Source organism: Diospyros lotus, chromosome 15 (genome assembly GCF_014633365.1).
Source record: "Diospyros lotus cultivar Yz01 chromosome 15, ASM1463336v1, whole genome shotgun sequence".
NCBI lineage: Eukaryota > Viridiplantae > Streptophyta > Magnoliopsida > Ericales > Ebenaceae > Diospyros > Diospyros lotus.
This window is the reverse complement of record NC_068352.1, coordinates 17,246,271-17,262,792: the sequence shown is the minus strand read 5'-3', so window position 1 is coordinate 17,262,792 and position 16,522 is coordinate 17,246,271. Positions and strand designations below refer to the sequence as shown.

The 16,522-nt window shown below is 35.3% G+C and overlaps 2 protein-coding genes across 5 annotated transcripts; both read right to left on the bottom strand.

The window, feature by feature from the left end:
• Window positions 1–1,062: 1,062 nt before the first annotated feature.
• Window positions 1,063–3,020, bottom strand: LOC127792119 (receptor like protein 29). The gene has a single exon (XM_052322479.1). It carries the CDS (start codon window positions 2,560–2,562, stop codon window positions 1,186–1,188), a length of 1,377 nt encoding a protein of 458 aa, XP_052178439.1. The 5' UTR covers window positions 2,563–3,020; the 3' UTR covers window positions 1,063–1,185.
• A 2,008-nt stretch (window positions 3,021–5,028) lies between these two features.
• Window positions 5,029–12,848, bottom strand: LOC127792117 (protein MAIN-LIKE 2-like). 4 transcript variants are annotated; one of them, XM_052322477.1, is made up of 8 exons: window positions 12,543–12,848; window positions 12,335–12,406; window positions 7,930–8,043; window positions 7,192–7,836; window positions 6,867–7,034; window positions 6,397–6,786; window positions 5,577–6,267; window positions 5,029–5,466 (listed from the first exon to the last, which is right to left on the bottom strand). In XM_052322477.1, the coding sequence occupies exons 3-7, from the start codon at window positions 8,020–8,022 to the stop codon at window positions 5,635–5,637; spliced, it is 1,929 nt and encodes a 642-aa protein (XP_052178437.1). In that variant the 5' UTR covers window positions 8,023–8,043; window positions 12,335–12,406; window positions 12,543–12,848; the 3' UTR covers window positions 5,029–5,466; window positions 5,577–5,634. The 4 variants fall into 4 exon arrangements, with proteins under 4 accessions (XP_052178437.1, XP_052178436.1, XP_052178435.1 ...); XM_052322476.1 differs by lacking the exon at window positions 12,335–12,406 and having other exon boundaries at window positions 12,440–12,848; XM_052322475.1 differs by lacking the exon at window positions 12,335–12,406.
• Between the last annotated feature and the right edge of the window lie 3,674 nt (window positions 12,849–16,522).

Here is a 16,522-nt window from a genome sequence, read left to right as displayed (position 1 = left end):
AACATATATATTTTTTTAAAAACAAACATAAATAGAATTCAAAATGAGAATGAAAAACGTTTCGAAAATGACTCTTTCAAGTAGTTTTCATGCAACTTTGGTACTACATTGGGGGTGGGGAAATTGGATGGTAGGGGGACCTGTGTCGGGCAATCTTAGCCAAGGTGACATTTATTGGGCAATATAAGATTGACATTTATTGGGCAACATAAGATTGCTCGATGCGAGCAATATATTAATTCTTTATTAACTAAATCGTAATTATATTTAATCTCTCATGCATGCAAAATAAATAATTTTTTTAATCAAATATATAGCCCTTCGTTTCTATTTCAAAATTAAACAAACTGCATTCATTAATGACATTAATTACTCCTCATTCAAGGAAACAAAAAATGAAGCCAAAAGACAAAAATAATAATAATAATAATCCAGCAAGATTATTGGCCATTATGGTCAATTCCTTCCCAAATTTTCAGCTGCTCGGCAATTAAAAATATTTTCTAAATGATATTTTTCCTTAGAAAAATTATTTGTGTGTGGTGAGCAATGGAGTCGACCAATTGGCCAATAAGTGCAAATTTATGATTTTGCTCCCCTTCACTTTTTTTTTTTCATAAAATAAATATTTTAACTCTTATATTTATATATATATATATTTTTAAATATTTTATTATTTTAAAAATACTCATAAATTATATAATTTCAAACCAATTATAATTCTAAACCTTTTTTATTTTAATTATATATTTAAATTTATTATACGTAATTGAATCGAAATATATAATTCAAGAATATAATTAAAATATTAAAAAGTTTAGCATGTAATTAATTTAAAATTGCATAATTTAAAGATATTTTTAAAATAATAAAAAATTCAAGTATTTAAATAAAAATATAATTTAAAATATATATTTAGTTATTTTTATTACAAAAATAAAAATAAATAAAGATATAATCTGAATTTTCCAATCCTCCACACATTTTCATTCGGAGTAGTTTTTACTTTGTATTTAGAAGCATTATTTCCAGAAATCATTTTTAAAAAAAAAAAAGAAAAGAAAAGAAAAAACAGAAATTTGAGATAAATAGTATGCACAGACACATAACATTAATTCATCCATGGAAATTGTCAAAAGCACAAAAATCACTGGGGGAGAGAGAGCAAAGATTGATGGGCTCACATCACCCTTGTTGTAGAGCCGCCATGAAAGCTGATGCTCCAAGAATAAGCAACGGCCAAGGAAAGAAGGCGGCACAGGGTGAAGCTCCAGATTCCTTCAATGGCTGCGCCACAGAGAGGCTCTTGTTGTTCCCACAAACCCCAACTCCACCCATCTTCACAGCGTAGGCCTCAGATGGAGGCAAACACAGCCCTGGATTTCCCCTCAAGTCCAAGTTGGCTCCCAGCCTCCTCAAGAAGCTTGAGTTGAAAGGCACAACTCCACCCAGAAAGTTTCTGCTCAGATTCAGGTGGTACAGACGCAAGAAGCTCCCAAACCCTAGCGGGATTTCCCCAACTAGCCTATTGTTCTGCAAGGACAGAGTGGTGAGGTTCTTCAGCTGGGAAAATGATTGTGGGATTTTCCCGGAAAAGCCAGAGCTGGCCAGCCTTAGCTCCTGGAGCTTCTGGAGCTGCCCGAATACTTCCGGCAGTGGGATGAACAGTGGGTTGTCGTCCATGAGAAAATACTGCAAGCTCTGCAATTTGGAAAGCCCTTTTGGGAATTTTCCGTTCAATCTGTTGTTGCTCAGAGCCACGAAAGCTAAGTTACTTAGCTTCTCAATGCTTTCTGGGATGCTCCCAGTGAGCGAATTTGAGCTCAAATCAAGCTTTTGGAGCATGCCCAGTTGGCCAACTGAGGGTGGGATTGTTCCTGTGAGGTCATTGTAGCTCAAGTCAAGGCCAACCAGGTTTTTGAGGCTACCCAGTTGGATTGGGAGAGTCCCGTGGAGCGAATTGTAACTGAGATCAAGATGGACTAGAGCGCTCAAGCTGAAGATCTCCAACGGGATTGTTCCAACAAGCTGGTTTTGTGACAAAGTAAGGATTTGGAGGGACTTGAGAGAAGATATTTGAGGTGGGATTGGGCCAGCGAGAGCAGGGTTTGATCTGAGACTCAGCTGTTGCAGAGAAGAACCAAAAGTTTCTGCTTTTGAGACCGAAATGGTGGTTTTGGAATGGGTGAAACAGTGGAAGAAAAACACAGACTGAAGGTGGGGAAGATGAAAGATTTGGGGAGGAAAAGTGGCAGTGGACTTGCAAGATGGGTTCGGTGGGGTGCCAAAATCAAGCCTAATGACATGGAGATAACTGTCGAGGCCTGGTTTACACTCTATCCCAGGCCAAGAGGAGCCTGGCTTACAAGGATTGGGGAAGGAGATTCTCCATGGGTGGTCAGAGGAGATTGATTCCATGACTGTGAAGAGAGTTTCCTGCTCAGACAGGGTCATCAACAAGGTCCTGTTTGTATGGCCATTGTTGGGGGAGACACAAGGGAGAGGGACGAGGAAGAGGAGGAGGAGAAAGAGTGGAAGAGGGGGGAAGGGGGAACAGGGCATTATTGTGATGGGTTGGGTTCAGTGATTTTTCAGGGGGTGGCAATTTGGAGGAATTTAAATTTGGAAGTTGGGGGTTTGTGGACCAGTTTGAGTGGTGGACAGGGGACTGGGGACTTTCAGTTGAAGGGGAGAGAGAGAGAGAGAGAGAGAGAGAGAGAGAGATCACTGGAGATGTGACTGATAGGATGCTTCAGGTATGGTCATTGACATTTGAGTAAAAATTTGAGGACATGGTAAATGTCACAAATGGACATCTTTCATGTTGGGTTTGAAGTTAAATCCATTAAATTTTGTGGGTGGGAAAGAAAAACACAGAATGAATGGGACCGTGACAGTATGTTTGAATTGGAATCCAAAGGTGCTGCAATACGAAAAACAAACAGTGTGAGTGTTAAAAATATGGATAGTGTGATGCACTTCAAAAAGGATGAAAGGATGAATGTGAGATGTGGGAAGCATACACATATATATACACACATATATATATATAAATGAAATTAAGAAATTCATGTGAATACCTAAAATATTAAAGATATTCTCATAACTTAAATTTAACAAATGAATGATTCAATAAAAACTTTTAAATAATAAAAATAATTAATATAATTTTTGAAATAAAAAATATGTTTTTATATTTATGCCAAACTTCAAAAATATATTATATTATATTATTTATCTACCCAAAGTAACTCTTTGTAATGGATGAGACATTTGGTCTTTCAAGAACTCCACAAAAATTATTTCTGTATACATCTTACTTGTTATTTTATTAAATATTATGAATTATTTCTTTTTATTTAATTATTTTATGAGTTTAATTGGCACGTATTATTAGATTGTTATCTAAAAGAAGTCATTAACGATCTCTCTCTCCTTTTTGTATTATTTGATGCCAAATTTAATTTAAAAAAAAGAAGAAAAAAACTAAATATAAAAAATTAAAATAAACTAAGAATGATCACAAACAAAACAAGCCATTAGTTACCATCCATATTACCCGTCTAATAGACATGATCACCACCCAAAAATAATACTTATAATTCTAACTAAAGGTGAATAGAAAATTAGAATGGTGTCACCACTCACCAGCTATAACCTCATTCCTTTCCCAAAAAATATATAATTTTCCCACTACCACTTTAAGTGAAAAAATATATAATTTATTTTTTATGATTTTAAAAATTTATAATCACTATTATCATAAACACCATATCAATATTACAAATAAAAATCATATAAAACCTTTGGAGTTATTTAAGTAATGTAACCCCCATTTTATTCAAACACGTCCATTACCAATCATGGGTAAACAAACTCCCCTAATCTGCAGGGATGGTTATCCTTGCAACTAAACTTGGGGATTTAAAAGGAAAAAAAAGAAAAAAGAAGAAGAAAATAGAGCTGAAAGCATTACTGTAAAAATGTAGAGTTGTTTCTGGTCCATCTTTTCACACAAAATTGACCATTTTCCCAATATATATAGTCTTATATATTGAATAAGCTCATTTTAGAAATGTGTGGTGTATCTCAGCTATGCAAATTCATAGTTCACTCTATGTGTAATACAGAAGCCAGAGAAGCAACTGCTGCCTTGCAGGATATAATATCAAGTTCCAATTGACGTTATAAACTAAAAGGGATCAATTACTTATCATCAAATTCATAGTCTTACAATTCTTACTTATCATCATTTTCTTCCCATTCCCTCACAAAATAAAACAAAAGGGATCAATTACTATTCTCTCTCTCTCTCTCTCTCTCTCTCTCACTCTGTCTTCTCCACAGGTTTCAGAATATAAATTGGCATAAGGGAGTAAATGCCATTTCACTTCAAATCCTTAAACGATCCTGCTACAACACTTCTGATGTTCCAAACTAGGATTTGTAAAAGGAAACCAATAAAAAAAAGAATATGAAATTATTTTTTTTACTGCAAGCACTGGGATTCGGGTATATTTAAGAAAAAAGAAAATAGTTCTCATGCACATGGAGAAATGCATACTCATAAGTTGTACTATTAAGTCTTTCTTTCCATCACAAAATTCTTGTTCCAAACCATAACTTATGTCTACCCAAACATAAATTCTTGTTCCATCACAAAAATAAGGTCCTGAGTTTTTGTTATGCCAAAAATGAAGAGAAAGATTACACACAAATATGATGTCCCGCTACTAGCAAAGTGGAGTGGTGCAGCTAATATTTTATTTCAATACCTGAGCAGCCAAGAACAAGTCAAGATCCAGTCTTTTTAGTCTCTTTGCTAAGTAAGGATAAGATTGCATACAATTGACCTTTCAAAAAGCCTTAAACGTGAGAACGTGAGAACTGCACTAGTTTCACCTTTTTCTAGCTTGAGCAGCAAGGGTCTGAAGCAAACCAACCATAGTTGTATCAATTGCCAAATCTCTCTCATCAAGAAAAGTTGAAGGTTAGAAAGGCACAAATTGATGATTTAGTTCCTACATATAAGAGTGTATGTGTGTATATATATATATATATATCTACACATCTAAAAAACATTGCTTCAACGACAAGAATACAGCTACCAAGCTTTAATCCCACTTTGTGGGGTTGACTACATAAACTCTTAACTTGTCAATCATCTCCATCCAATACCATATCTTCTATAAGGTGAATAATAAGCATATGCTCCAACAATGAAAGTTACAAATAAGATGAAAAACTAAAACAAAGCCATAAAGAACAGCATGGGTACATAGGCTGTTTGAAATCCTAGACGGGAAATAGTTACAAGGACAACTGAAGAAAGAAAACTGACTTGCGCAGCAGTAGCTGGCTAATAACTTACAGCCAAGTTCAGAGGGAAGAGCGCTTTGGTTCTCTAGGCACGCCTGGCAATCTTATTGACATTTCGCCAGCATTAACTATGTTAAACTGCACAGCCTGTAATCGGTACAACAGAAATTTTGTATTGAATCTGCATATAAAGCAATACAGATAAAATGCAAAGAGAATGAAGACAAATAAGATGATTAAAAATGTACAAAACACACCTCTTACATTATGCCCGAAAGAATGAACTCTACAAAATTGAATAGCTGCCTTCATAAACTAAACTAGAACACTGTAATCATTCTGCTGAGCAACTTCCTTGCTAGTTTCAAGAGATGACTGTGGAACAACCTCAATAGCTGCATGAGATGGTCGTGAACCATGCTCGCCAGTTGCATGGGTAAGTTGGTGGTGACCAGCTTCATCAGTTGCATGCTGGAAGTGCAAGTCATCAACCTCACCGGCTACATGACAAAGCTGTGAGTCATCAACCATGCTGGCTTGATGACATAGTTGGACACCAGCACCATCAGGAGCTGGAAGACATAGCTGTGAATGATCTACTTCACTGTCCATATGACATAGCTGTGACTGATCAACCTCAGCCGAATCGAGTCCAACAGATGTGACACATAACGGGGACTGAATATCCCCACCATCCATGTTACCTTCAGGGTCATCCCGCCTTTTACGTTTCCCCATTCCCTTCCTTCTTACCCTCTCCTTCCCCCTAACCCTTTTCCCAAGTTCATCTTGTGGGCTAGATACCATTATCATTGAGCTTCCAACTTGATCCCTCAAACATTCATGCACAATATATCTGATTCTTGAGACTGAATATATCTGTTGCTCATCCATTCCATGTGTAGGAAGTGTATCTGCTATATGAGCAATGTCCCTCAATGCAGCATTCTGTTGTTGAAGTAATTAGCAGTAAGGAGCAGAAAACAAAAAGAAATCAAGCAAAAAATGATGTTCAACACTGAAAAATGTACTTCTGAAACCTGACGTGCATCAATTACTGATCAAGAAAAGGCTTACCATTCTCTGGAACTCAGATGAGATAGGAATTGGCCTTCCAACCAACTTCCTAGTAATTCTCAAGTACCATTGCATGTACTCACTTTCGTCTACATCTTCATCACCATCCACCATATGAAGTCGGCGATCTGACCATTCATTGAGCTCCGATTCCATTTTTGATGACAAGTCTATGCCACCATCTACTCCACGGCTCTTCCTCTCCCACCGTGGCACATCTTCTGGGATTGGTTGTTGTAGGCCGAATTGTCTGAGGCAACGATCAGGGAGGTGCCTTTCTGCTTTGTCAAAACAAATCAACATAGTCTTTGACCTCCCAAGAATGAGATTATTTTGTGTTTCTTCTGGTACAAGATTAGGATTAATATTTGTGTAAGGACACCACTCAACCTGTATATCAAAAATAAAAAAATTAACACTAATAACATTTTTCAAAAAGTGCATGCTATTAAACAGCTCTGAAAGCTTACATCAGATGGGTTTAGGCTGTCCAATGCCTTGCGATAAAATGCCACATCACGATTTGCTGTAGGACCACTCTGTTTCCCTTTCCATCTAAGTACAAATGGAAAAGAATCATGTACTGGATCATGGTTAAGCCTTGGCCGACCAACATTCAGGTGATAGTAACTCCAACACTACAAAAGGAAAATAACTGGTAACTAACTAGACCAGTATTTGCACCATGAAGTTTTATATGTAATTCATTAACCCAATTACAGATGTGAGCCCATGAAAACCTAAACCCCTCCCCCAGGTAGTGTTGTTAACAAGAAAGAGAGCAGTTATTTCAACCTGTAGTAGTGTTAAACAGCCACTAATCGTGCTCTGAGATTTAAGGGAGGCATTGCCAAGTGCTCTGTACAAGAACGATAATGCAGCTGCACCCCATGCATACTTCCCAGCTTGGTTGAAATTCTCAAACAAAGGGAGGTACATGACAGGGACCTTATTACCTGTGGTAGTGGAAAATATTGTGCTACCAACAAGGTAAAGGAGGTATGCACGTGTATAGCGCTCAATATCTTCAATTGATGAATCCTCAGGACACTGTGAAAAGGTCTCTTTCAACCAACTAAGTTTTACCATCCCACCACTTGTGTAGCCAGAGTCCGGTGCTCTCCCTAAATATTTCACACACACTGTTTCGCATGCTGTATATGTTACCCCTATAACAGGTTCACCATCGATTGCTAGTCCAAGCAAGTATGCAACATCTTCAAGAGTCACTGTCATTTCCCCAACAGTGAAATGGAAAGTATTAGTTTCCTTCCTCCACCTCTCAACCAGAGCAGATATGAGGGGGTTGTCTAGACTAATTGCTGGTATCAACCTTAAGTACCCAAATCCCGCTTTATTTATCAACTCAACCTGTTTTGATGTCAGCATCCATTGATCAAGTTTTGAAGTGTGTTCATGACATCTAAGTGCACCACGCTCCTGTCAGTCAAATTATTGTAAGTAAGTTGCCATGCTAAAGAATGATAGTGATGAAATATTGTGGAAAAGGATTTGTCTAGTGGCAAAGAACACCTGGCCCTCCCAAACAGCAGAAGAAACATGCTTATCTTGGTCATACAAAACAGAATCATCAATTGGACCGGGATTGGTTGCATATAGATCCATTTTTGCTAACAAAACAACTGCCTGATATAAAAGGAAGTAAATAAAGTAAATAAATATATTTGAAAAGGAAAAGGCAACACGAAAGTAATATAGACGCAGTAATAAAGTTGATCACATTTACAAATAATTGGTACAGGTTTTAAATTATAAGCTGAAGAATTTACTACAAATGAAGATAACAAGGTTAGGAGAGCAGAAGTGTAGATTCATTTTTTGCTTAGACAAAAAAAAGCACATATTACAAAGGTTTGTGCAAAATCAACTAAAGGAACTACAAAGGTTTCTAGTAACAGGCACATACTCATTCTTTAATAGGAACCTAAAAATAGATGCATGGGAAATACATCAACCCAAACAATTTTTAAGCCTATAGGAATACTAAATCTAACAACTATAGAGCATATATTATATATCATGGGCAATCCTACTGAAGTTTATTGTTAGAAATTAGGAGCACAATAGGATCGGTTCTTGCCAATTCTCACACCCTCACTTGAGAAAAAACACCCATAACAGAAAGTATAAACCAGAATTAAAAGAACAACAAAGATATTAAGTAAAGAGACAACCAAACCAAGCAGTAGGCGCAGATTTATCTTGGTTCGGATTGCATGTGATGCAACCCTACATCCAGTCTTCAAAACCCCACCGAGAGCAGTCTTTATTACGGAGAATCAATCAGTATAGCAGCAAGAAACATCCTCCCCTGTTTCTGAGTACACCCAGCACTTAGTTCTCTCCCAAGATTACAAAAGCTACCACAAGATCTAGCCTTTCCTCTCAGAGAACATACAACACTAGTTACAATAGAAAGAGACAAATTTACCCTCTCGCACATCCCCTAGCCCTCTATTTATAGACAAGGGAGGGTATCCAAATGAAGATATTAAATATTTACAGTTTCACCCTATAACTTTTACTAATTACAGTTTTGGGTTACAACTTCTATTTAATTCTTCAAAGGTCCTCAAGAGCACTGCTTTCACTTACTGCCTTCACTAATCTTTCTAGGTTTTCTTGTCCTATACTCGAGACAACCTTTTAATATTTATAAATAAAAGAAATGAATAATTTTTTGAAATCCACCCAGATGTGGTTCAAAGTGCATTTTTTTAATTAGAATAGGCAACAGGCAATCTGTTTATTCCTAATAATGGAAAAGTTCGGTAGGATTTCATTGTCAGGAGAATAGCAGTGTAATTAAATCCTTAATTATCTCACAAGTACTCTTAGTTACCAAAACATAAATAAATTAATACAATTATATCAAACAGAATCTTATCTACCCGCCCCACCTAGTGGGATAAGGCTTGGAATTGTAGTTAACATAACCTTACATCTTCACTTCTTATTCCTGATTGGAAACTACAGGAAACAGAAAATCAGGGAAGGAAGCCTTGGCAAACACTTATTCTAGAAAGGGAAGGCAAAGTAGAATGATATTATGGATTTTTGCAAAAACAAAATCCACAGAATCTGAGACATACAGGATGTTTGTCAGTCTTTGATATCCAAATTTGACCAAAGATTAGTTTGTTGGTAGAAATTTCCCAGAAAAATCCTTGATAAACAAGCCAAAATATTTGCTTCCCATAATTTTGGGCTACTGAATACAAGAAATCTAGGGAAGACCATACCACAAATATAAATTACCAACAAACTCTAGTGCCTAAAGAATATAACCATGATATATTTTACTTAAATCTCACAATAATTTTTCTTGGGACACATCAGTCTAAATATTTCAGAATTACCAAAATGCTATGTTCGCATCATCACAAAATTACTACAGTAATCTGGGCTGCAGAAGCCTAGATAGGCTAGTAATGATTTTATCTCAGACAAGTACAACTTCAAATATGTTTTTAACTTTTCTAGGGTTATCTATAGTAATCTGGGCTGCAGAAGACTAGATAGGCTAGTAATGATTTTATCTCAGACAAGTATAACTTCAAATATGTTTTTAACTTTTCTAGGGTTATCATCACTTCAGAAAATATCCAAGTTAGCAACAAATTGTGCTTGCATTTAAAAACACAACTATCACATTCTGTAAAATAGAAACAAAACAATTATCTAGAGCCATCATCAATTCACCAAATGAAGCATGTTGTGTCATTTGTATTAGATTAGGATATATGTGTTATCAGAACATTGTATTGCAGCATTTTTATTTTTCCTGTCATAATGTTAGCCTTCTAGAAGGTTTGTTTTTAAGGAGAATGACTGACCGGTTGTGTTAGTTATCTTCCGGTCAGTTGGGCAGTTGGTTATTTCCATGTAATCCTCGGCTCTATGGTTTATAAACAGAGATTGTGGGATAGGGATAGCAGATCAGTATTAGTGCGCCTCATTCGGAGAAGGGTTTGTTCCGGTTTCTGTCTTGTGTTTGGGATTAAGAGAGAAGGAAGAGAAAGGCCGGGTATAGCTTGTAATCTCAGAATTCTGCTAAGCTTTCAGGGCATATGGGCTGGGTAGAATTAAGGCTCTCATTGTAATCATCCTAAGGGTTATCAAGATAGTGGATTGGTGGTGCTCTAGCAGTCTGGACGTAGGTCTTGTTTTAAGATCGAACCAGGATAAATCTCCGTGTGTTCTTTTTGTTTTTAATTCTTCTTGCTTGTGGTGTCTATATTGTTTGTGTTCTCGGGTGTGCGAGTGCCAAGGGTGAGCTATTTGGGTTGAGAGAATCTGTGGGAGTGCTGTGATCTACTCTAACAAAGCAAGATTGCTCCGTCACAGTTTTGGTTTAGTTCATATTAGCCACAAATTTTTCGGCCTGAGTATTTTTTAAGATAATGAAATACTCCATTAATTTAAGACCTCTGCTTAATAAATTTTTGCAAGTTTTATAACAGGACATAATTGATTTATCAACTCACTTCCTTCTGTCAGCTTCATCAAAAGTTAAAAAGTCCATTTAGTCCAAGGACCAACAGGAACATCCCAAATAATGCTACTCAAAAAATCCAATAAGCCACACCACAATAAGGAAGGGGGCAGGGCCATGCTGTTCAAGATAAAATGTTAGTAAAACTTGATTTGCAACATTGTTTGAACCACATATATATGCACTCCCATGAGGGGACATGGAAAGTGGTGGTTATAATGGTAGCAACTGATGGCATCTATCTGTCAGTATTGTAGTCCTTGGTTCAGGGGATGGCAGCTACCAGAAAACTGGCTATCTAGCAACCAATCACTGAAGACGATTTTACAAGTTGTTAAGTCTACAAAAGGTAATTTATAGGATTGTGTAAGCTATATGATTCACTAAATTGAAGATAAAGAGCAAAATTAAGGGGAAAACAAGATAGCAGAATATGGTTCCATGGAGGAAAAGTCAAAAGGTACTTTCTGTTAAAGCACGGGTAACCACAAAACTTGGACCATTGAGAACAAATGAGAAAAGTATACAACATACAGCCAAATGTAACATGTGGGGCATAATAGAGCGTAGGAGGATTTTGTAAATTCATTTCATTTAAGGAAGAAGATGGTAGTGGAGTGGGTTGTAAATTACAAAGTACTATTGGCCAGTGATAGAGACTCCATAGTTCAAAGCTATTTAGCCATCTTATTTGCGGTGATCATTTGGTCTCAGCAATTTAGAGGAATCTAGAAGATTGGCAGATTGAGTCCACAGCAGCTTTATTTGGTACGTTAAAGGGCAGACAGCTTTGAAGGGAAGGGATGGATATGTACAGTTGAAAGCTTCAGGAACACATTACAAAGTTTTTTTCTGTCCAATCCAATGGAAGCAGATTTGGTAGAGACTAATGTTTTGCTCCATTGAATCTAGACAAACAATTGCTAATTTGAAGAAGCAACGGAACAAATGGATTATGGGTTAGCATTGCATGTAGAACAACAGTGTGGAGCCAGCTGATTACCCGCTTCCTGAAATGGACTTTATTTAGTCCGGTATCTTGATTTATAGAAATTGTCTTCCATGTTTGGGTGCAGTAGCCTCAAACAAAAGAAGAATAGGGTAAGAGCTATTGTTCCACTGTGCCGTACTTGTAACATTAGCATAAATGGAGTTGAAAAGGGATGAAGGAATCCAGTCCCCAATTCACAACCATCATTTTAGGCATTGTATTAATAATGTATGAACATAAAATCTACAATCTGATAATCAAGTCATTTATGTAAAAACCCAAAATTTTAAGAAAAAGATAAATAAGGATAACAATGATAACTAATAAATATAAGAATATAGCTAAAAAAAGATTAAATAGACCTAAATCTATTTGGAGTTTGATTTCTCAACACTAAATGGATAGCTGAAATAGATATGTATGATGCACACCTAGAGATTTTTCATTTTGGAAATCAAGATTAACCACAGCCGAAGAGGATAAGGCTTGGTAGAGGCGTGAATCTAACAAAAAGAAGAAGAAGAATCAGAAATAACCTGAAATTAGACTCCACGCGACGTCCTCGATAGAATTATATATGCATTACAAAACTTACAGAAACTAGAGAGATTGCAGAGGGGAAGGGCGAAGGAGACACACCGTCGGCTTTGATTTAGTGCTCTGTTGTTCGTAGCTTCGAACTTGCCCTTAGCTGTGTAGAAAATCGAATCCCTTGGTCGTAGTTCAAGAAGAAGATCGCATCCGAGATTAACAAACAGAAAAGCCCTCCTTTTCTTCCCCAATTTTTGCTTCAGCGAACATCAAGTTAACCGAAACAAAGGGCTTCGATCCAGCGAAAAACAACGAACTGATGAGAGGAAGCCTTTCGTTTTTGAGAACCCTAATTGCTTCCAGAATTGCAGAAAGTTCGATACCAAGTTGCGGCATAGTGTTTGTCACTGGATTTTTGGCCGTCCGTATGCAAGCTTAAATCACACCCAAATATAAATAAATTTTAAAATAAATGTTTATAAATAAAAAATTATCTCCAATATCGGTGATATTTAAAAAATTAAAAAAATTATCTTTACTATTTAAAAAAATAGTAAAGATTAAGAAGTATTCATATAGTTTAATATTATATTACAATTTTACTTATATTATTAGTTCATCATAGTTAAACATTAAAAAATAATTAAAATATCATTATATTTAAAGACTTTTTATTTATTTCTAATTTTTCTTTTTATCTTTTTCAATATTTTCTTTGTCTTTTTTGGGCGACAACTCTATGGGTTTAGGAGGTCAATAACAAACTATGTTGCACAGAAACAGCTTAGTCGTATTCGAAATATTTTCTATTCTTATTTCGGACCCTATTTATACATATTTTTTTAAAAAAATATTTGTTTCTACGTTTCCATTTCGTAGTAAAAATGTTTCTCGTTTCCGTATAATCTAGATGATAACAACATTTCCTATTCTCTTTCTCTTTTTTACAATTAACTTAGTTGATTTGCTTTTATTAAATAGGTGAATCCAAGTGCATATCGATTTATTCTCCTTAGTGTTGGCAACGACATAGGACAAAATAATTCTACCCCATCCCTATCCTCAAATCCCAACACTTGTTCCATATCTCGCCTCGTTCTTTGGGAGTAAAAGGGGAAATCCCTTACCTTAAGAGCCCTCCACACACTGTTACACGCACGTAGGAGGGATTAATCACGGTACACGACAGCACAAGAGACACAGTGCATGGTGCCTATAAGGAGCCACCCCCACAGGAGGGTGAAACTCCCACACTGCGGTTGCCATGGCTTAAACCTGCATCCTTAAGTGCAATCTGCTACCTGAAAACCACTCGTGTTACGCCCGTGGGGGCCTCGCCTCGTACTTTAACAAGATGCAGGGTGGGTCATTGCAGCCCAAATTGGATGTCTTTTTAGCCAAAAACTTTAAAATACCATGTTATATATATGCAAATAATTTTTAAAATTATTTAGAGTTTAAAGATATATCTCATGTTATACATATACATAAAAAAAAAACATTTCAAATTATATTGGTATAAACTTTTATTTTTTAAGTAAAATAAAAAATAATATTTTAAAATTCACCTTATTGAATTTGCTTTTTAACCTCAAAAAGACTTATTTACTTAATTAATAGAATATATAATATTTACGTATAATACATAGGATATAACACATTTTTTATATATTTTTTTCATCTAATAGAGTAGATTATATATATATATATATAAGGGTGGGGTGATGATAATAAATATTATTCCCTTACTATCCTTGCCTCGATTTCAATTCAAAAACAATCAAAGATTTTTCGAATTGGTCTCAACCTTAGTCAAACTACTTTTGACCCTACCCTAATTGGGGTGAGGTAGATCCTGTGGGTTTGGATCATTGTGCTAACCTTAATTCCCCTTTTCTTTCTTCAAATAATCTAAGGGGGAACGACGAAGAGAGTGATTGATAAAATAACCATTTTATCTTTCTATTTAACAAGAGTGGATGCATTGTTATTTTTAAAACATGAGGGGGAGTGGTTCTTGCAATTTTCCTTTAAAAAAAAAGGTAACATGTTAAATTGATAACTATACTTTAAAATGAGTTAAATAAACATTATACTTTTGGTTATTAGGCCACATTAACCATTATAGTAGATGATATTAGATGGTGGTGCTAAATTGACCATTATACTTAAAAAAGTTAAATAAATCATTGTACTTTTAGATTCGATATCATATTAGTCATTATAATAGATGTTTCAATACCATTAGACAATATTTTAATTCCATTAACAATATCAACTATATCTCAAATCAAACCCTAATTCAAAAATAAGACTTGAAATCACATTCAAAATAGTTATGATTGTGATTTATGATTATTGCATCACAAGGCAATTGCATTATGAGCTTAATGAGGGAGATAGGAGTCACTATTTTAATTCTTCAAAGAGAGTGAGAGCAAAGTAACTAAGTTGAAGCCCAAATTAAGATTTGAAAAACATAATACAATTGCAATCGCCTCACAACATAATAACCCTAGATCACAATCACGTTCATTTGGAATGTAATTTTAGGTATAATTTTCAAATTAGGTTTAACTAGAGATATAGTTGATTCTATCTATATCTATATATATATATATATATTAAACTAGGCTAGTTAGTGAAATCATATGTTCACAGTATTAAGACAATATCTATGATACTGGCTAATGAGCCTTAAATTTGAAAATACACGATTAAAGCACAGTGGCTAATTTAATACCATCATCTAAGGGCGTCTATCCTAATACCTAATGTGACCCAATGTTTTAAGGTATAGTGGTTTATTTGGCTCTTTCATAAGTACAATGACCAAATTTGATATTTTGCCTCAATAAAAACTTACAAAAAGTATTGGAAAGAATGAAACATGATTCCTAAGAGTTTTCAGTGACTACAATTGTAATTCACAAATCATTTTTACTAGTAAAAGCAAAATATTTTTGAAAAATGCATAAACTTATCTAGGGATAATTGCAAAAACATGCATGAGGTTTGTTATAATATATACTTTTTATTGAACTTTATGTTAACCTTATAGAAACATACCTGAACCTCTTTTAACTTAACAAAACCTACCAAAGGTCTAAATTTTCTTGAAAGAAATTCTGTAAAAATAATCAATATACTTTGATGGATTATTCAGTATTTTGTAAACAATTTAAAATATGCATAACCTATTAATTGATTCACATAATGTTGAATTATTACTTATATGTGTGTAGTTACTCGTGTATTATATCTGTAATCTTTCATCCATGCTTTTACATTGAATGTGAATATTCAAAAATTTTACTTTTCTCTATCAATAAAATTCTAAAAAATGCAGTGTTTTTGAAAGAATGCACCAACACTTAATGTGTCATGCAAGGGGTGAAGATGGTTTTCAAAAGCACAACACACACGTAGCGGAAAGGAAACAAAAACCCTTAAAAGACTCGGTATAGGCAGCCATATGCACATTAAACAAAACACCAAATGAAGCATGAAGATAACAGTTACCTCACGCACGTTGGAGAGGCTGCTTCTGTATTTTGAACCTTTGATACTCAGGGAGCAATGAAGCAACTTGCTGCTGTGCAAGGTCTCTGCCAAACCAATTTCTTTTCCAAAAGACTTGACTCATCTTTGGCTTCTTGCTGATGACCTTATCAGAAGGATATTCTTCAAGGTCCTAATATTTTATTTTGCCAACCTTTAGTTAAATTGAAACAAGTACTTTGAGATGCAATAGCCTAACTGTGTTTGATGCACTTGTTTGGGACCTTGGGTGGCTGGAGGCTTTAATGCTTCGCCTAGCTCTTTTGAGCATCGTACCATCATATGCTTCCATTTTATTTGATTGTTCTATTTTATTAAACGTTCATGGGCCTAATGATGTTTTATTGAACTATTTATACTGTAAACTTACCAGAATATTCCCAGATATTATTAGGTCATTTTCAATAGATCATGCATCTATTGAGATAGGGGCAATCTCATACTCAATAACTTTGAACCGTTTTATAATATTTCAAAGCTTTAGTTTGCATATTTTTTTCCTTGCAGATAGACAACAGTCCCACAAC

What these genes read in the sequence shown, in the direction of transcription:
- LOC127792117 (XM_052322476.1), bottom strand. Translation starts at nt 8,022, where the DNA reads ATGGATCTATATGCAACCAATCCCGGTCCAATTGATGATTCTGTTTTG. An exon ending in GCTGTTTAACACTACTACAG is followed by an intron (nt 7,035 to 7,191) that starts GTTGAAATAACT and finishes TTCCTTTTGTAG; the next exon opens with TGTTGGAGTTACTATCACCT. An exon ending in ACAGCCTAAACCCATCTGAT is followed by an intron (nt 6,787 to 6,866) that starts GTAAGCTTTCAG and finishes TTTGATATACAG; the next exon opens with GTTGAGTGGTGTCCTTACAC.
- LOC127792119 (XM_052322479.1), bottom strand. Translation starts at nt 2,562, where the DNA reads ATGCCCTGTTCCCCCTTCCCCCCTCTTCCACTCTTTCTCCTCCTCCTC.